The sequence below is a fragment of the Lycorma delicatula genome, chromosome 10, assembly GCF_047948215.1.
Source record: "Lycorma delicatula isolate Av1 chromosome 10, ASM4794821v1, whole genome shotgun sequence".
Classification (NCBI taxonomy): domain Eukaryota; kingdom Metazoa; phylum Arthropoda; class Insecta; order Hemiptera; family Fulgoridae; genus Lycorma; species Lycorma delicatula.
In genome coordinates this window covers 109,189,346-109,211,383 of record NC_134464.1, presented here as the reverse complement: position 1 = coordinate 109,211,383, position 22,038 = coordinate 109,189,346, and the positions used below count along the sequence as shown (strand labels likewise).

Sequence of the window (22,038 nt, the reverse complement as noted above, 5' to 3'; positions counted from 1 at the left end):
CAAACTAAAATAATAATTACACAATCATGATGATTGTTACAAGAAATATTTTTTAACTCTTATTATTTTCAATTTCATTGTTTTAGCCATAAAATTTTACCTTTTTTCAAATTATTTCTATAGCTGAATGTTTTACGTTTATAAAATTTGTTAACTTATTACTTTTTTTTTTTTTATTATGCAACTCAAATGTAATAAAAACAAATTAAAAACATTTTTATAAAAATGGAGTTTTTATTTTGAAAAATATTTCTAGGCATTTAATATTAGTAGATTTAGATGAAATTTAAAAAAATATATAAATAAGATTAATTTTTTAATTTATATTTTTTTGTTTTACCACGTACGTGTATTCATTTTTATGATAAAAACAGTTTTGTAAAAGTAAAAATATTGCATTATAATATGTTTCGATCAAAAAATTGTGTTTTGACTCATTTTTATTGCATATATATATAGCTGTAGTTCTTTTTGTTTTTTTAAAGCACTAAGCCAAAATATGTTTAAAGAAATTTCAATGTTTTCAACTTTTTGATGATAATCTGTAATCTTTTTTTTTGTCTTCAGTCATTTGACTGGTTTGATGCAGCTCTCCAAGATTCCCTATCTAGTGCTAGACGTTTCATTTCAGTATACCCTCTACATCCTACATCCCTAACAATTAGTTTTACATATTCCAAACGTGGCCTGCCTACACAATTTTTTCCTTCTACCTGTCCTTCCAATATTAAAGCGACTATTCCAGGATGCCTTAGTATGTGGCCTATAAGTCCACATCTCATTTTTAACATTCTCCTATAGCACCGCATTTCAAAAGCTTCTAATCTTTTCTTCTCAGATACTCCGATCGTCCAAGTTTCACTTCCATATAAAGCGACGCTCCAAACATATACTTTCAAAAATCTTTTGCTCACATTTAAATTAATTTTTGACGTAAACAAATTATATTTCTTACTGAAGGCTAGTTTCGCGTGTGCTATTCGGCATTTTATATCGCTCCTGCTTCGTCCATCTTTAGTAATTCTACTTCCCAAATAACAAAATTCTTCTACCTCCGTAATATTTTCTCCCCCTATTTTCACATTCAGTGGTCCATCTTTGTTATTTCTACTGCATTTCATTACTTTTGTTTTGTTCTTGTTTATTATCATGCGATAGTTCTTGCGTACGACTTCATCTATGCCGTTCATTTTTTCTTCTAAATCCTTTTTACTCTCGGCTAGAATTACTATATCATCAGCAAATCGTAGCATCTTTATCTTTTCACCTTGTACTGTTACTCCGAATCTAAATTGTTCTTTAACAGCATTAGCTGCTAGTTCCATGTAAAGATTAAAAAGTAACGGAGATAGGGAACATCCTTGTCGGACTCCCTTTCTTATTACGGCTTCTTTCTTATGTTCTTCAATTATTACTGTTGCCGTTTGGTTCCTGTACATATTAGCAATTGTTCTTCTATCTCTGTATTTGAACCCTAATTTTTTTAAAATGCTGAACACTTTATTCCAGTCTACGTTATCGAATGCCTTTTCTAGGTCTATAAACGCCAAGTATAATCTATAATCTATATATATAAAAATGAATATCTGTCTGTCTGTATGTGTCTTACGCCTTCCTAAACCGTTTATCCGATTACGATGAAACTTGTTGTGGGCACGCCCCTGAAGATTTCTGAATTAGTTTGAACCCGCTAGGTGGCGCTGGCGTCGAGATATTTCGAAAAATTGTATTTATGGTCAGATTTGGCTTATATTCAAAATATGCGTTACTTACATGGAAAGAAATACCTCAACAAAAAACGGACCCATTACATAGCGTTGGGAGTGGACATATTTGGAAAAATTTCATTTATGGTCCGATTTCGCTTATATTTAGAATATATATTAGTTACGTGAAAATTAATATTTTTGCGAAAACTATACCCGCTAGGTGGCGCCGTAGTCGAGATATTTACGAAACAAACAACTAAATACACAAACTTTCTTCTTTTATATATTATATATATATAAAAGGCAATGTTCGTATGTGCGTTCGCTATATAAAAAACTACTGGACAGATTTACGCGCGGGAAAAAGGAAATTTTGGAAAAGGGTGAAAGGGAAAAAGATAAAACGGAAAAAAGGGAATATAGGGGAAAATTTAAAAAGAAAAAACCTAAAAAAGGGAAAATGTAAATAAGGGAAAGGAGAAAAAACAAAAAAGGGATAAAGTGAAAGGTTAAATTTAGTGAAGTTTCCGTGATGTTAATTTTGTTAATGTTTTATGAAACTTTCAATTGTGTTCATTTAATCTATATATATATATATATATATATATACTCAAATCTAGCAATAGCAAAGCATTGCCGGGTCTGCTAGTATTATATAAAGAGCAAAAGGGTTTTTGTTTGTTCGGGATAAACAAAAAAAAATCATTCCATCAATCGCAACCAAATTTTTACCCATGTTTCTCGGCGTAATTGAGAAGTTTTAGAATTATTTCATCTCAAAAAATAATATATATATATATATATATATATAGCATCTCCCATATAAAACGCAACCCAACCTTATGTTGGTAGGTATTGAAATAATAAAAAGGCATGTGTAAATGTAAATGTAATTTTTATTAGTACCATCCATTACCTTACATATAGGGTAAATGTTGGAAGTGGCCGCCATATTCTTGAATACAAGCTTCAATTCTTTTTACAGCGTTTCTTGCAACTTTTTCAAAGTTTTTTGGCTGGGTATTTAATACAGCTTGTTCAATATTGGCTTTCAATCGTTCAAATGTTCGTAGTTTGTCGCTGTAGGCATTTTCTTTGAGGTAACCCCGTAGAAAAAAATCCGCCGCAGTCAAATCTGGAGATCTTGGTGGCCACAAGCCTCGACCGATAACACGATTACCAAAGAATTCCTCGACGAAATCAGAAGTTGAACCTGCGTAGTGCGATGTAGCACCGTCATGTTGTAGCCGGCAGTGGTTACTCAGAGGTACTCTTCCTCTACCAAGAGTGCGACGAACTGAAATAAAATACCCTGATATCGTTCTGCATTAATGGTGTACTCGAAAAAATACGACCGATTATTTTCTTCCGCGATATCGCGCACCACACGCCCGACTTCTGCGGGTGTAATTGTTTTTTCGTGATAAACGTGGTGATTTTCAGCGCTCCAAATTCTACTGTTTGGGCTGTTTACGTAGCCATCCGAATGAAACCGTGCTTCATCTGTGAAAAATAACGAATCCGTAACGTTAATTCCCTCGCGCAGAAATCGACGGAACCGTTGACAATATTGTAGCCGTTTTTCTTTGTCGGGCTCAAGAAGTAGATGAACCGTTTGAACGCGATAAGGTCGTAATCGTAATCGTTTGGTCGCCCGATGAACGGTCGATTTAGACAAATTAATTTCAGCAGATAAACGTCTGATCGATTTATTTGGCGAGGCGAGTAATCGGTCTTTGATTTCAGCGACTGTATCTGTATTCAACACTGACGCAGATCTTTTGCGTTCCTTGTTATTAACAGAACCGGTCTCTCCAAATTTTGCGACTAACCTTAATACTGATGTTTGGTTAGGAGCCGGTTTATCCGGGTACTTATGGCGAAACAAATCTTGCACTGCGACCGCTGATTTCGTACTGAAGTACGACTCGACAATGAAAACACGTTCGTCTAGCGAAAACACCATCTTGTCTCTAGCGATACACTGAACGTTATGATTGCACTGTTGTTACTATCGGTAGTGTTCTACTGCGTCGCCGCGATGTTCAGATCAACGAGTCCATTTCAGTAACGAGTAGGGGAGTAATCTTGACTTTTGAAATTTCATGGATGAGTGATTGATGGGTTGCGTTTTATATGGGACACTCTGTATTTAAAAAAAAATTGTTTTTGCCATCATTTTTCTCATAACATTTTACATTAAAATCATGTATCACATGTTCACCTTCAAGAAGTGAACAATAATTTCAAACCATTTTAAGTAATAATACAACCATGTAGATCTGCACCAGTACTGCATACTAGTACGTACTAGTATGCTTCATTTTTTAAGTATGAACACGTTTACATAATTTTAATATCACTGCGAATGTTGATCAATATATGAAATTTATTGGTTAACCAGAAAAATAAGTGGTTTGATAAAACATATGCGATTGAAATTGGAAAGTTCTCATAATTCCCAAGCTAGCTCAGTTTTATAATCTGTTACAACTCTTTGTGATTTTGATTAGAATGAACATTTATTATCTAAGTGTTCAACTAATCCAAGTATTCAGAAGTCTGAAATTTATTTAAAGAGCTGATAATGGTTGTTTAATATTCTTGACTTATTTAGATATGTAATCAAAAGATATCAGATTTTTTTTATATATTAATTTTGCCACCTTTTCCATAATTACTATATGAATAGACTACAAAACCTTGATTTATTTTACAGTAAAATTTATTAGCGATTATAAAATTAGATAAATTATTTAAGGAAAATTATCTAATTTTCAATTTCTATCTTATACTTTTCAAAACGCTAGCTGAATCTCCATAACCGGAGGAAACATATGTAAATTATAATTTTACCTAAAAATAAACTAAAATTTTTCATTAAAAGCTTGCACTTTACATTAATTATACAGAGTAATTCATGAGAACCGGATATTTTTTAAAATAATGATAAAAAATTGAATATTTACTTTAAAAAAAGTTTTATTGGTAATGAAACACTTGTTAAATCAAAGCATTTGTTACTCATGAACGAAAAATTATGACCGGCAAGTGATGTCCATTTTGGGTAATACATTGTTGTAGCCTTTCACAGTAACCGGCCTCAATTCTTTGCAGCATGTCTACATCAATCTGGGTGACGTGATGACGAATTGCGATCTTTAGGTCCTCCAATGTACGCGGTTTATCGCTGTACACACGCGATTTCAGAAACCCCCACACAAAAAAATCACAACTACTCAAGTCGGGGGACCGAGGGGGCCAAGGAATGTTGCCGAATCTGGAAACGATCCGTCCCGGAAACAAGTTACGGAGAACAGCCATCGTTGCCCTCGCTGTGTGCGCTGTAGCTCCATCCTGCTGGAATAACCCATTTTGAAAAACGATTTCCCGGTTTCGTAACTCGGGCATGAAAAACGTATTCAACATCGCAACGTAACGATCAGCTGTTACAGTTACGGCAGCGTCATTTTCTTCAAAAAAATACGGTCCAATAACACCGACTTTTCCTATTGCACACCAGACGGACTATGAAGTGGTCTCTCGTGAATCTGATGCGGGTTTCTTTCTGCCCGATACCGGCGATTCTGTTTGTTGACGAAACCATTCAGATGAAAATGGGCTTCGTCACTCATTAGCGATAACAAATTTTCATTTTCTTCAAAACGGTAGGCATTTGTCGACAAAATTGTAATCGCTGCGTGAAATCTTGCTCGTTTAACTGCCGCACGACGGCTATCTTGTAAGGATGGAAATGCAGGTCTGTATGCAGAATTCGTCTTACCGTACTTGTGCTCATTTGAAGCGCTGCTGAATGCCTCTGAATAGAGCGGCGTGGGCTTCTGACAACGGCTTTCCTTACTCGTTCGATGTTCTCCGGAGTGTTAGCAGTTCGTCGGGGATCCGGTGTTTTTTTCTTCAATATTGAACCGCTTGTTCGAAGGTTGTTTACCCGTCGCGATATTGTGTTACGAGAAGGGACGCTTGCATTACGATGGATATTAAACTGACGGCGGAAATCTCGCTGAACAGCAGTTACGGATTCGTCATTTCGCACAAAACTGTCATACGCGTACAGGCGTTGGTCTAGCGTCCACGGCTCCATCTCGACTAAAATGTAAATTCTATGAACAAAGGAAACGTCAGACACCAGCCACGTACCCCTCCCACCACGAACGCTCGAGTACAACCCACTTCAAAAACATCCGGTTCCCGTGAATGACTGTATAATAAAAAATAGTATCGTACCGTTTCATTTTTAATTTTAAAATATTCGGTTTTAATTAATTAAGCCTCATCAACCCCAAGAGGATCTGTTGGAAAGTTACTATAACCAACATCAAATCTATTGTTCTCAGTTGCTCTGTATCAATTTCCTTTCTTTCTTCCGTTTAGCCTCCGAAAACACCGTAAGGCATTACTTCAGAGGATGAATCAGAGTTTAATAGAAACGACCAGTGCATCCGACGAACCGGGAACTACGGAAAGTACACAGGTATTAAGCAGGATCCCAACAGAAAATTTCCACAGCAGAGAAAACAGACCGAACAAAAAGACGAGGAAGCAGAACGAACAAAAAGACGGAGGATCCTGAGTAACGCCAAACATAACGAAACAGTCTTGGAAATGAAGAATAGAAAAGTCTAACTATTAGAAAAGGTATTTACAAAGTCCAAGCCTGTAAATGACGATGAGCTATTTTTTCGTAGCCTACTTCCTCATGTTGCCAAAATTCCGACGACATTAAATCGTCCTTCAGAAGTCAAATACAGGAAATTGTTCAGCAATTTACCTACCGTTCAGCTCCTTCGAGTCATCAAATCAGGTAGAGTTCCACAGGTAACTGCACCGAAAAACTTCATTCGCATACCTATCGTTATCTTCGTGTTCCACAGCCTCCAATCAATCTAGCTAGTAGAAAAGATGCTGGCTGGCCGCATCATCAAAGAACTAGAAGAGGGAGCCGGAATCAGTCCTAACCATTACGGGTTTATGCAGGGGCGATCCACCGTGCAGGCTATCTGCCGAATTTCGGGATGGGCCGACGAGGTGAAGAGAGGCTCTTGGCGAACCAGGAGAATTCCACTGATGCTGTCACTAGACATAAAAAACGAGTTCGGGGCTATCGGTTGGGGTCACATTAATGACGCAATTGCGGCTAGGGGCCTCAGCCCGTACCTGCGTAGGCAAATTGAATGTTACTTGTCCAACAGAGGATGTCTGGTAGAAGCACAGGAAGAAACAGTACATTTTCAAATGCACGGTGGAGTTCCGCAGGGCTCTGTTCTGGGGCCGTTGTTGTGGCTGGTGATTATAGATGAACTCCTTCAGAAGGAGTTTCCTGTCGGCGTCCAGGTCCTGGCTTATGCAGATGACCTTGCAGTCCTCGTAGAGGGAAGGACGGTCTTGGAGGTGCGGGAGAGGGTGTATGCGGCTATCGACACTATACAGGAGCGGTTGAGGTCCAGGGGTCTGCAACTGTCTACGGAAAAATGCCGGTGTACTGCCTTTACGGGTAGAAGAGTGCTAGAACCGTTCAATATTTCCATCAACGGTCATGCTATAGAAGAAGCGAATAACATCAAGTACTTAGGAGTTATCCTCCAGAAAAACGGTAGATACACCGGGCACATAGTCAATGTATGCAACAAGGCAGAAAGGACGATAAAAAGTCTAAACATCATTATGTCATCGCAGAATGCCCCTCGGGCCTCAAAGCGCCGTTTACTGGCGACCACCGTCGTGTCTTCGCTTATGTATGCCGTTCCGGCCTGGTGGCGCTCTATCGCCATCAGGCGCAACAAAGAGAGACTGGCGAGGACACACAGGTGCGTGCTCCTAGGTGTTGTGTCCGCATACAGGACAGTGTCCTATGCCGCCCTGTCCGTGTTATCGGGTACACCTCCTATTGACCTAATCGCAAAAAAGAGGGTGGAGTGGGCACAAGGCAAGACAGAACAAGAAGTCAGGGATGCCGTTTATAATATCTGGCAGGAAAGATGGTCGCAGGAAGCTGTGGGTCGATGGACGAGAACCCTTATCCCCGACATCAAGCCACGGTCGTCGAGAAGATTTGGTGAGGTTGATCATCACCTATCACAGTTTTTTACAGGACACGGTTCCTTCAATAACTACCTGCACAAAATAGGCAAGAGAGAAGAGCCGATTTGCAACTACTGCAACGAGATTGATGATGCTGAGCACACCTTTTTTGAGTGCAATAGGTGGGACACACTTAGACATAGTAAGGCACTCACAGGTATAACTCCAGAGACAACAATCGACTACATGCTAAGAAGCGAGTCAAACTGGAATAATTTTGCTAGTTTTGTTAGACAAGTTGTTCTACAGAAATACTCCGATGAGAGAAGACAAGGTGTTGGCTAGAATAGGACTGGGTGGACAGCCTTGCTGGTGAGATCCAGCATGCTGCGGTGTGTTGGCACTGATGAGCCACCAAGGACTCCACGGGTAACAGTCAGGTAACAGCACACTGAATACTGAAGGGACCCGGCGCCGCGTCGCGGCGAACTGGGTCTGGCGTGGTGTCCAAAAGGCCATTTTAATAAAGAACTCTCAAAAAGAGCTAACCGGTAGGCCGACCTGCCTTGCCGGTATATAGCCGGTAGGTGGGGAGGCCTATTTGAGTTTAAAGACACTCCCCTGGGCGGCGTAATACCAACAAGTCGGTCCGGCCCAGGGGAGCTGAGAAAAAAAAAAGCCTCCAATCAATCTGCTCTGAGCCTGCAAGTGGACGATACTTACACCAACTATGGATATTTTACATCAACATCTCAAGCTCAACAATAATTATCCAACAATGATCAATCTCCTCAATAATTTACGTTTTTAATCGCTTTTCCTTTTATGAAAACATTAATTTTTATCAACTAACCGTAAGGTTAACATTAACCGTTCTTCTGCAAAAATTTCCTTCTTTTGAAAATTGCACCAACCCTCCTAACTAACCGGTGTTCAATTTTCTCTAAAATATAGTAAAAAGTTTCAATTTCCATCCGAAAATAACTAAAAAACTGTTGCAGATTGTTTTTTAAATTATGAAAAAGGTAATTCGCGTCTGGCCTTAATAATTTCACGAACCCCACGTTCCTCTGGTTTCAATTTCAAACTTACATTATCATAACATAGTAATAACAAAGTTGCTTCTTCAGTACTGAACTCCATGTTGGCAACTAAATAAATAAGTTTTTGTCCTGAAGGAAGCGCTTATAAATCGGACTTTACTGTGTGCACCCACGTCGAAACGCCAGTACGCAGATTGTCGGCGCCGGTTACCTGAATCTCAAATCGTCTTGCACTGAGCGCGTACCCTATGTTTGTATGACCCCTTCTTCTTAATTTCAAGCTCTAAAATCGGTTCCCAAATTATTTCTCTTTCCTCCTAAATCATCTTGTGTGTGTGTGTGTGTGTGTGTGTGTGTGTATATATATACATACGAGGTGCGACAATAAAGTAATGAGACTGATTTTTCTTTGCAAGATGTAGCAACCCTGCAGCTTGCGTAGGCACACCATCTTTGATCTTGGTCTATAAGCTACTTCTAGTCCAAGCGGCACATTGATGCAACTGCTCAGTCGTGAGTTGTGCTGTAATAAGTGAACAGGTGTTCGTGTCTCTCGTCATAGAAATGAAACCGTAAAATATTGCGCGACGGTATGCCGTTTCTTTTTGCGTTAAATCGGGTGAAGATGCGACGAAACTTATGGTAAGCTTCAGAAGGCTTTTGGAGAGGTGGTTATGTCAAGAGCTCAAGTTTTTCGGTGGCATAAAATATTTAGTGAAGGCAGGACGAATATTGAAAATGAAGACCGCAGTGGACGACCATCAACCTCACGGACAGATGTCGACTCGACCGGGGTGCGTGAAATCGTACGATCTGATCGAATATTATCCGTGAAAATGATCGCAGAAGAACTCAACATAGATCGAGAAACGGTTCGTTTAATATTAACTGAAGATCGATTCAGTACGAGAAAGATTTGTGCAAAAATGGTCCCCGAAAATCTCACACAACAACAACGAGAAACACGGAAAAATGTGGCAGCCGATCTGTTAGAGCAAACGGAAATCGATCCAGATTTGTTGAGCCGTGTTATCGCTGGTGATGAAGGTTGGTTTTTTCAATACGATCCAGAGACAAAACGCCAAAGTTCGCGATGGTGCTCAAAGGGATCACCCGGACCAAAAAAAGCTCGCATGTCAAAGTCAAAAGTGAAATACACGCTTGTGTGCTTCTTCGATTCCAAGGAAATGTTCATAAAGAGCGGGGTGCCTCTTGGACAAACAGTTAACCGATATTTCTACAAAGAAATTTTAGAAAGACTTCGTAAATGAGTTCTTCGTGTCCGTGCCAACATTGCTGATAATTGGGTTCTGCATCACGATAATGCGCCATCCCATACTGCTCTGTCAGTACAGCAATTTTTAATCTCAAAACAAATTTCAGTACTACCACAGCCATCTTATTCACCAGAGCGACTTTTTTCTATTTCCAAGAGTCAAAATTGCGGTCAAGGGACACCATTTTCAAACAACACAAGATGTCCAAAAAGCTGTGACGAGAGACAGAAACACGTATTCACTTATTACAGCACAACTCACGACTGAGCAGTTGCATCAATGTGCCGCTTGGACTAGAAGTAGCTTATAGACCAAGGTCAAAGATGGTGTGCCTACGCAAGCTGCAGGGTTGCCACATCTTGCAAAGAAAAATCAGTCTCATTACTTTATTGTCGCACCTCGTATATATATATATATATATATATATATATTTAATTACACAAATTAAAATATAAAATAAAAATACGCAAATATAAAACGTATAGTTTACATTTTATAAAATTATCTTTTAAAAACATCATTTATGATAAAATAATTTCTTCACTACAAGTTTTAATAAAGTTTATAAATTCGATGCGACGATGAACTTGAATGTTTAAAAAATCTAGACGGGATTACTCTCCTCTCACAGTGAGAAATATAATTATTGTACTTATGAAATAATTTCATAGAATCGTTATACAGTACATAAAGAAAATATGTCTGAGATTATAATTAAATTTGATTTGGCTATATTTATTCCTTATAATATTTAACAGAACTACGATTAGGCATAAATATCGTGAAGGTTGGAAATTGAAAGCACCCTTGAGAAGTTAGATCCGATAACGAAATTATTACTATAGTCCATCTTCGGTAAGGAATTAAATTATCTTTATACCCCTCAAAATTTGCGCGCGCGCACGAACCCAAGAGAGAATGAGAGAGAGAGTGTGTGTGTTAGAGAATTTTCGCGCTCTCAGTGACAGAGTGAGGTTTAAGAGACGGGGTGATGATAGTGATTGTGATGTTAAATTACTTTCCAAGAGCGACTCTTATTTTGATAATCGTATTCTCTAAATATGTATATAATTTCGTACCAAATTCTTACGGTATTTTGTATTTCACTTTTATTCGTTTCTGGAATATTAAATTTTGTATTTTAATATGTTTGAAATTTACCAATGATAAATTATAATGTTAAACTTGTATTTACGAGAATAAAGAATAAAAACAAAAATAATAGTAATATAAAACATTATGGCAAAAGATACCAGAATTGTAGGAAGTACTGGTAGACAGAAAGTTCTGGGTTCAAATTCCGGTCAGAACAGGCTTTTTTATACGCATTATTAAAATTTAAAATAAAAGTAAGTGACGAACTGGATGTCGATCTATTGCCGATACAAATAAATAAATAAATGTATTGAATATTAATACGTGTTAGGAGTACATTAATAAAGATAATGTGAAGCTACTATCAACCGTTGGTAGCCGCGATGCTGTGGAGATAACACCGTCCTTCCTCTCCGACAGATTAATCGCTGAACGTTAAACGCTTCACTAAACACATATCTTACACGCTGCAACATAAATCATATTCTGATAAATAATTAAACAAATCTATAATATACATTATATTAAATTAAATTAAAAATTCCAACGGCGAATGAAATTCGAACCCGGGACCTTCCGGAAGATTCCATCTAGGAGATCGATCGGCAAACGGTTTAGTTGATGCTTGTTGAAGTATTAAATAACATTACATTTTCTGTTCTTATAAACTTAAAGGATTACGTAAATGTAGGTTGCTTAGCTTCTAAAGCAACATTGTTGTATTTATCTGGTCGTCTCTTACTTTTATTATTAGAACCTTAAATATAATCGAGTTAATTACAAGTTTTACATATTCATTTTTTTACCCTTTAATGCTATATTTCATTTTATAACATTTTATCATATTAAAAACGATCAGTCGATGTATTTGTTAGCATGTTGCCTTCTAAATGTGCCAGTCTCGGGTTTGATTCTGGACAAAAATTTGGTTTTTATTTAAAATCTTATTAATTTCATTTATTGCATATTCTTCGCTCGTTAATATACACGTGTAGGATATTACAAGGTCGAATTATAAATAAAACTGGAAAATTTTTATCTGTTATTACGTAATATTAGAATATATTTTTTTTTTTGTAAATTACTTTACAAAACGGATAAACTTTATCGTAATATTTTTAATAAATTTATTAAAATTAAGGAGATTAATTATTATTTTAAATAAAATGTAATAAATATAAAATAATCGACAAGTCTTGATTTTATTTAATTATATCGAACGTCTATATTAGAAATAGAGATATTAATGTTGTTGCTCGACAGGAATACACACACGTACGCAAGTTTACGAATCGACGGAAGAGCTCGGCGACGTGCTGTCTACAATCCTGTTGCTATGAGAGGTCATCAACCCTCTCTATCAAACAACAGCTGTGTCCAAGGTTAAACTGCAGCTGCCGTCCCGTACACGCTGATGTGCGTAAAGCGCATTTTAACAAATATCATAATTAACGAATTTACAATACTGAATAAAATAAAGCCGTTCGGTTCATTACTTTCTCACACGCTCCGGCCATTTTATTTTAATTCTTTTTTATTTTTTTATTTTATGCACAGTACTTTTGAACGAAACTGTTAAGTAATATAAAACTGTGTTCTGAGTGTTCAAGTATATTGTTAACGTTTTTTAATATTTATTAACATTAAGTACGTAATTTTGTGCTGAAACCGAGAATCGAAATCGCGACTTTCAACTTGTCATTCTTTTTTTAATAGGTGATACCTAAATAAAACCGAGAATCGAACCCCACAAACTTTCATTACATCAATATTTTTGATGTAATGTCTAAATTTATTAATTTATTTTTTTATAAGGATTATGCGTGCAATTAATAACATTTTTATAATCGAATCTTCAATTTATGATTATTTTTTTAATGCACAAAACTCATACAAGTATTACACATATGGACTGATGCACTAACTGTAATCAAACCATAAAAATTAAATATAAATTTAATACAAAAAATTAAACTTCTTTAAAAATTATTCCAAAATATTTTTGAACAAAGAACGGTTAAGAAGTTGTAACGATATAAGAACTGGAAATTAATTAACGAAATTTTAAATTAATTATCCAAATTAATTTCGTCTTCAGCTCGACGAGTACAAAACCAGACTTGTTCTGCTCGCAGAAACGATAATACTATTTTAATTCGACAATTTATTATTGTTAAATATTCACAATATTAGGTTGGAGGTTGCGTATGGAAGTATGGAACTGAAATTTTGAAGTGAATTAGAATTTCAGCACTGACCGGGATACGAACCTCCGGACCTTTCGGATAAGAGAGTAAATATTACTACTCTTCCTCGGCGACCGGCGAGGTGATTAGTTGATGCGAGCTAAAGTAGTAATAACATTAACTTATAAATTTAAAAGAATCGAAATAAAAAAACACACGCGATAGAAAGTGAAAAGTGTGAAATTTTATAGGATGTGATTTTTAGTAAATTAACAAAATAATTAAACAATTTAAAAATAATTTTAAAAAATGCAACTTTACGTTTTCTCATAAGCATTATACGTATGTAATTATTGAGAAAATACTAATTCTAAACCGAGAACTGAACCCGAGACTCTCAGTTTACTCTTATTTTTAAAATGTGAAACCTGTCTAAACAAACTGTGATCCGGTGTCCAAATCGAGAATCAAACCCGTGACTTTCAGTATATCAGTCGGTCTCTACTGCGTTACCGAGGTGACAAAATCGATTATAAAAATGAAATGAGACGCGAAAAATTATAACTATAAATTACTTTGTGTCCTCTAAATATAATTTTTGAATTAAATTCATACTAAATGTATGTTAGCGTGTTTGTGTTCACCCGCGTATTTGTATAATAGACGGGCCGGGCTGTGTTGTGAAATACGGTAGTCTGCTTTTTATTACCTATATTAAAACAGATGTTCCTGTTTTTTTTCTCTCTTTTCTTTGCTAATTAGTTACTAAATACGATATGATCTAAGTTGTAAAATTGCCAGATCCCCTAACAGGGAATCGAACCCGACACCTTTGGTGTAGCAAGCAAGCACGCTACTTTCTATGACACTAATCTGTTGACATAAGATTTTTATTTTTAATTACACTATTACGTATTTTAAACTGTTGTTGTTATATTAAAAGATATAATAGCAGTATTTAGTAAAAAGAAAAAATTATAAACGGAGTTTCACTATTTTTTTTTTTTTTTTTTTTTTTTTTTTTATGTCCAAGTGCAGTTATAAATATGTGCAAATGTAAATTGTATCCGTAAATTGAATATTAGGTAAAACGAAATAACGGAAAACTTATCATTACCGTTCGGGTATCGTTGGTTACGTTACTTTGTTAACATGTACTTAGGTTTATGCGAAAATTTGGTTTCAATTATTATTTTGTATAATTATAAAACTAAAAAAAATGAATATCAACCTGAAAAAAATTAATGAAAAAAATTAAAAATTCAACTGTCGGTGTCGGTCGGTTATTATGAGAAGTGAAGGGTGCAGTGTAGGAAATACTTTTTCATAATTTATTTTCTCTGGCAGTTGAAGATATTGTTGTTTGTCTAGACTCTCCCCACCACTGTGGTAGCGCAGTGGTGGGGAGCGAAAAATTACGTGAGACAGAATGAGATTATGAAATGTAACGGTCAGTCCGGGTTTGTTAGAAAAAGATTTCAGATGGCGCTGCTGTACGCAATTCAATTTTGATCCTTGCGTCTGCGGTCACTTGATTTATTATAAAACTATTATTATTTCTTATACAGTTTATTTTAGATAGATGACCCACATTATAGATTGAGGTAAGTGTTTTTTTATATTATTATTTTAATATAATTTAAAATAAGTGTTTTTTTTTTTTTGTTTTCCTGGTGTATACTTATGTAATGCATTCTACAAAATACAGTATGGAGGATATTACACGCTCAAGGACTGAATCCTTGTCATGTCCAGTGTAATATGCTTAAGCATATTACGCTGCGACTTTTTCCAAGCTGAGAAAACCCTTAAATATTCAGTCTAAGAGTAATCTTTTTAGGTAGATTTCATAAGAAAGCTACATATTGTAGAGTACCGTGATTCGATTTCCGGAAAATTTTGACATATCTTCGCGTTTCACATTCCCAAGTCCTAGTAAAGCCAGATATTTTTACACGGATTTGAATAGTAGATCGTGGATACCGGTGTTCTTTGGTGGTTGGGTTTCAATTAACCACACATCTCAGGAATGGTCGAACTGAGAATGTACAAGACTACACTTCATTTACACTCATACATATCAATCCTCATTCATCCTCTGAAGAATTATCTAAACGGTAGTTACCGGAGGCTAAACAGGAAGAAGAAGAAGATTATAGTACTGCCAGATTAGGGAATTCCATTTAGGAAATGGAAATGTTAAAATACGACAATACATTTAAATTTCATCACAAATATCCTACTTCAAACGTTAACAAGATTCATAAACTACATAATGTTAGTTACTGTTCTAGATCTAACTTTAAACATAAGAATACTGTTACATTCCTTTTTAGAAGCAATAATACCTTAGATCATTGAACTATACTTGAAAAGGTTTGGAAAATTTATGAAACTGATTCTAATGTTTCACTTAATGAAACTTCTTACATGTGAAACACACTTCAAACTTAATACCACTAGAAACAAGCAAGGCAGCTTTATTGTTTCATTACCACGTAAATCCGATAAACTCCGGCTTGGTGATTCTTTCATTAACACCAAAAATAGGTTCTTATATCTGGAACAGAGATTATGCAACAATTTTAATCATAAAAATATTTCACCTTTATGCAACAATACTTAAGATTAGGCCATATACTATTACTTAATTCTGACGATTTATTAACTAATGCTTCAGATGTACATTATTTACCTACCACTCAATATTTAAGCCTACAAGTCTAGCTGCTAAAATGCGACTTGTCTTTGATGGCTCAGCTGAAACCTTTAATGGTTTATCTCTTAATGATACACTATTAGTTGGGCCTGTTGTCCGACAGGTTTTATTCTCAATAATATTAGGTTTAGAATTTATAACTATGTCATTACATCAGACATAGCGAAAATGTGTTGTCAAATACTAATTAAACCTTATGACACTAATTTACAACACATTTTGTGGTGTGAATCTCCAGATCAAAACATTTTGCACTTAAAACTATAACATATGGAACCGCCACTAGATGCCTAATTCAAATATCAAATGAAAACCAAAGAGATTTCCCATCAGCATGCAATGCTGTTAGAAATGATTTTATTTCAGGCTCTGACCATCTAGATGAAGCTATCCAACTAAAGGTTGATGTTTTTAATCTACTCCAATGTTGTGGATTACCATTTCATAGATGATTTTTTAATAATCATAATATTGCTACTCCTGAGCATAATTGTTCTATTCCTTTAGCTCACCAACATCAGTTAACGTGCCTTAGGCATTTTATGGAACAATTCTATAGACACATTATCATTTCAAATTACTCAATCTATTGATACTAAAATTTATACTAAAAGAATTATTCTTTCTATTATTGCAGTTGTATTTGACCCATTAGATTTTATTGGTCTTATTGTTTTCTATCATAAATGTTTTATACTATCTTTATAGCAACTTAAAATTAATCAGGATGATAGATTACCCACAACGTTATCTCAATGGTATAAATTATACAATCAATTGCATTTAATTGAATTAATTAAGATGATAAGTCCAGTTAAATTCAACAATGGCAATGAGGTTAACTCATCCCAAATACATGGATTTTCAGACGCCTCCATAAAGGGTTATGGCTGTTGTATCTACATTCAAACTTTATTAGCTAAGCAAACAATTTCATGTAATTTGCTTTAAAGCAAATAATGCTACCTAGGCTTGAATTATCGGGTTGTTTACTACTCTCATGTTTATTAGTGAAGTTAATAAATGCTCTGAATATACATATTGATGAAATTCATTTGTATTCAGATTCAACAAGAGCATTGTCCTGGATTCACTTGGACATCCATCTGTTTGGATGAATGACCAAGAATATTTCAGCAATAGAACTACTGAAATTCAAAGAGATACCTCAAATGCTAAACGGCACTTATTAAGTCTTTGAAAAATCCAACTGATGTATTGCGCAGAGGTTGTAATCAAAGTAATTAATTGATATTTCACTCTGGTGGCATGTCCTCCTTGGCTCTTTACAATTTTCATTTCATTCACCAAATACTCATATTAACTTTAATAATTATAATAAGGATCTGAAATGTCATATAGAAAAACGTAAAACTATATCATCATCTTTAGTAAATATTGTTTTAGTTGACAATAATTCTCATTTTTATATAAGCTAATTCGTACATTTAGCTTTTCTTTATGATTTAATGCACAATCTTAAATTAAATCGATCCAAACAAATCACTGATCATTTAACTATAAGAGAAAGGTAAGGGTCAGACCCTTACCTTTTTCATAAATTAGTCTCAACATGTACATTTTAGTAATGAATTAAATAAACTTAAGAAACATCAAATTATTTCTAACTTGAATATTTCACTTGACCTATTTCTGGATGATTGAGGATTATTATGAGTGGGAGGTAAATTATAACACACTATTATATTATGAAGCTAAACATCCTATTATCGTACACTCAAAGGCAAATATAACTAAATTATTTATTACTGTTGAGCATTTATGTCTTTTACAATCTGGTATACGATTGACACATCATTCATTATCCCAGAAATATTGGGTCTTAAATGCCAAAACAAGCATTTCATCAGTCATTAATAAATGTTTGAATTGTTTTCGTTTTCTCGCGAAAACTCAAATCCAACAGCTAGGTCAGTTTACCCCCTTTCAGACTAGTATCTTCTCATCCATTCTCTGTCAGTGCAATATACTAAGGAGGTCCACTTATGATTTGTCATGGCGGGCAGCGGTTCAAAGCCTTAAGAAACTCTTATATCGGACTTTTTTATATGTCTCAGTACTAAGGCAGTTTGTTTAGAAATAAACAATTTCATATATATATGAAATCTATTCTGTGATCTGTGTGGTGTTTGGTAGTCATTAAAATTATTTTTACAGAGTGAAAGATGTATGTATTATTTACGTGTCGTAAGTATATTAATATAACTAAATATAATATAGTAAACTGTATAATAACAGATTTAATAATTAATCATATTTGGATACCCAGAAGGTAAGAAATTGCTATGTTACTTTTTGTGAAATTACGGAAGCTCACCCGTGACGGAGGCAGAGCATTAGCAAACGGGAAATTAGTCGTGAACACCAAGAGAGAGATATTCAGAATTATTCTGTAGGCGAAATAGTTTGAAGTATTCTCAAACAAGTATAATTAAAACATTAAACATATTTATGGAAATAGGCAGATTTCGATGTGCTTGTGTTTTTTCAGTTGAAATCATATCCTACATATAAATTATATTTTTGATTAAATTTGATGTACTTGTGATTGTTCAATTCTGTAAAAGGTAGTTGTAGAAGGTTCTCATAAACTTTCTATAAGAAGAGATAATCTCATATTTTTATGTTAAATTTTTAACTTTTCCACAATGGCTTCTTTGTACCACAGAAAATTAATGCAGTCTGGCTCTACCAGAAACACTGTAATAAATTTAGATGTTAAGTTAATCGAATGCTGCTCCTGAATATTTCATGCAAAAATCTGTAATGTGTTTATTAATGGTTGGTTTGGTTGATAATGGCATATGAGAGTCTGCAGTTTTACAAGTTTTCATGTCTAATGTGACAAAGTTATAACTAGGGTCAGGTTAGGACACTCACTTTTGACTCGCGTTCTTCTAATAGTTCATGTTATATATCCTTATTTTATGTTACTGGCTTCTTAACTCATTAATTATGTTTTTCTTCTGACAATTTTTTGATTGTATAAAAATTAAATTTTTGTTTTTAATACAACTGAATTGACTTCCACTAGTACTTTAAAAACATGCAATAATCCTTGTTTAATTTAGCATCATAGTCTATATACATAGCATATAGTCTATATTTAGGTTTTCTTTTGCAAAAAATTGTATCAATATAGGTAATAAAAAACCATCACCTCTACTGTTATTGCCTACTCATAAAGATTTTTTGGAGATTTAGAAATTCAGTTATACCATAAAACTCTGGTTTTCATGTGGTGTTAGTTATAAATATAAATTATATGTATAGCAAATCATTTCCATACATAACTGATGCATTTTAGTGCTTTAAAACCCAGTTTTATACATAACATATCTTAAATTATCTTTAACAATATATGTAGTTCCAAGCTCTTGACTTCATCAGATGTTATGTTTCAGTAATATTTCATTTAACATGCTTATTTTAAGTCACACTTTTGTAGTAGGATATTAATATATTTTTATATTTTTTTTGCAGAGTATGGATGCACAAACTAACGATTCAGTTTTGGAAGAAAATCCATTATCCTTGCCCATTAAAAAAGAAGACATGCATGAAACTGGGCAACAAGAATATTTGTTTGTACATCTTGCCAAGACTGATGATGATAAATTGACAATTTTTAAACAAGTAACCTATTTTCTTCTTTATTTTGGCTTAAGTGAAAAACATAAAAGCTAGTTATTGTAAGACTTTTCAATTTTTCTGTTCGTAAAGATATTTTTTTTTACTGTTTTTAGCCCACATATTATTGAGCATTCATGTCTGACAAGAGATATTTTCATTTATAGTGTAAAAAACATTTATTAGTGGAGTATAGTGGGTCAAATAGCTTTGTTTAACAAATTGCATCTAACATTTTATGGTAGATAAATTTTGTACAACAATACGTAACAAATAAAATACAGTGAGCAGATGCCTCATGCCTTAAACAAAGGTGACTAACATATTCATTTTATACCCACATTTAACATTGTTTATATAAATGTTTAAAAGAGTACAAAGCTATCCTTGCCTTTATGAAGCATGTTTAGTTACAAGAAACTTTGTTATAGGTTCCAATAATCCTTATTCTATGTCACTGCAATTTTTGTTTCCAAACAAGGTTGATGTGCTTCTTTATATTTGCACCAGCAACCTGTTTCTTTTACCAAACAATTTAGATTGTGCAAACATTTTTCTATTGATCTATTAATTTAATGCCAATGCCTCCAATATTTCCCTTTTCTTGCACTATCATGTGTGATTATATACTGCAAATTCCAGTTGAATATTATTGTAGATGTACTCACATGGATGAGTTATTTCTATGAAAATCAATTTATTTTATAATTGTAAGAAAAATAGATATATTATTAATAGATGTTAATTATATAAAGATAATAAATTATTATTATTATTACTTCATATTTTGCTGCAGAGTATGGATGCACAAACTGATAGTTCATTTCTTGATGAAGATCCATTATCTTCCAGTATTAAACAAGAAATCAAGCATGAAACAGAGCGAACAGTACATTTGATTGCTCCTGTTGCTATGATAGATGATATTTTAATTTTTACAAGTAAGATATTTTAATTTACTATTTGATGGTTTACCTAATATTTAGCATTCTAAATAATATCTAATAATTTGTTATTTTGATTAAAAGCTTAAAAAAAGTGATACCAAAGTGTATGTGAAATGATAAAACAGTATTTGTAGGATTGAGAAGTCACACGTCACTCCAAAAGCTACGAAAACTCGTGGCTTTTGATAAAGAATAACCATTCCGAGTGAGATTTTATATGAGGTTTCTTGTTTCTATCTTTATAGTGTCAAAATATGCTGTTTCTCATCACATAACAAACCTACTGAAATGCAGCTTATATATTCTTGCAAGTAAATTTATAATCTTTTCACAGAAACCAGTTTTATAAAGAACATTATTGTCCTCAGAGAAACTACTTCATTGTGTCTCTTATGATACTGTAAATGTGGCACAGCCAGAAAAAATTGTTTGTTTACCTCCCAACAGACAGCATGTTGCATTATTGCTATGAAACATCCATAAAATCAATAAACGTAAGAAATATTGTACTTCTTAATACCATTCCTATTGGTCTTTGGTAACAGCCATGAGCCTACTATTCCAAAATCTGTACTTCTTGTATAGTTTTTAGTGTGGTATTTATGAGTTTTCTGAGGGTTCCTTGGGATTTTTTAATGTGGTTTTATGCCATTTCTCTAGGGTTTTTCAGTACTCATGGATTGGAATCTTTTTTTCATGTGTATTAAATTATAATCGGTAATTATAATAAAATGATTATATAATAATAATAATAATAAGAGTATTGCACGATGTAAATCTGAAAATTAGTAGAATATATTGAAATGCTACTATTTTTTTAGCAAAGTATCAGCTTTCTCAAAACAAGGTTAATTTCTTAGAGTTTCTTTTCACAGAGAATTGAATTCATATTTAAATGGTAGTATAAATTAAATTTGTGCTTAAATAGTTGGCAGCTCACAAACATCCACTAGAAACTGTTGAAACCATTCCCAGTATTGAATTCTCTTTGCACAGTCTCTGGCCAATAACTTTTGAATCGCTTTATATGGGACAAGACTGAGCTTATTACAAATTGCCTTGTTGCAGCTATTTTTCTGTTAAGCTAACTTTTGCACGGATTTGTTAAGACTACATCACATAGTAGTCGATACGTCTTCATCGAGTACTTATGGTCTACCACTTCACTCATATTTCTTTACTGATCCAATCTCCCCAAAGTCTTCGATTAGTGTTCTTACGCCATATCGATTAGGAACCAGTGTACCTGGAAATCTAATAAAATACTAATCTTTCATTGTCTGTATATACCCATTATGCTTATGAAGATGTATTAAATGAGAAATATTCACTGTTCAGTGTGCACATGGAAAGACAGCCTCAATCATTT

General features: G+C 34.3%; 1 protein-coding gene across 3 annotated transcripts in view; it reads left to right on the top strand.

Moving 5' to 3' along the window:
* Nucleotides 1–22,038, top strand: part of LOC142331427 (uncharacterized) — a 45,790-nt gene that overhangs the window by 18,446 nt on the left and 5,306 nt on the right. Inside the window, exons 1-3 of one of the 3 annotated variants that reach the window (XM_075377315.1) lie at nt 18,192–18,259; nt 19,576–19,728; nt 20,519–20,663. In XM_075377315.1, coding sequence (XP_075233430.1) covers nt 19,579–19,728; nt 20,519–20,663 — 295 coding nt within the window. In that variant the 5' untranslated portion in view covers nt 18,192–18,259; nt 19,576–19,578. Of the gene's footprint in view, nt 1–18,191; nt 18,280–19,575; nt 19,729–20,518; nt 20,664–22,038 lie in introns of those variants that run through there. The other 2 variants (XM_075377314.1, XM_075377316.1) reach the window with 2 other exon arrangements.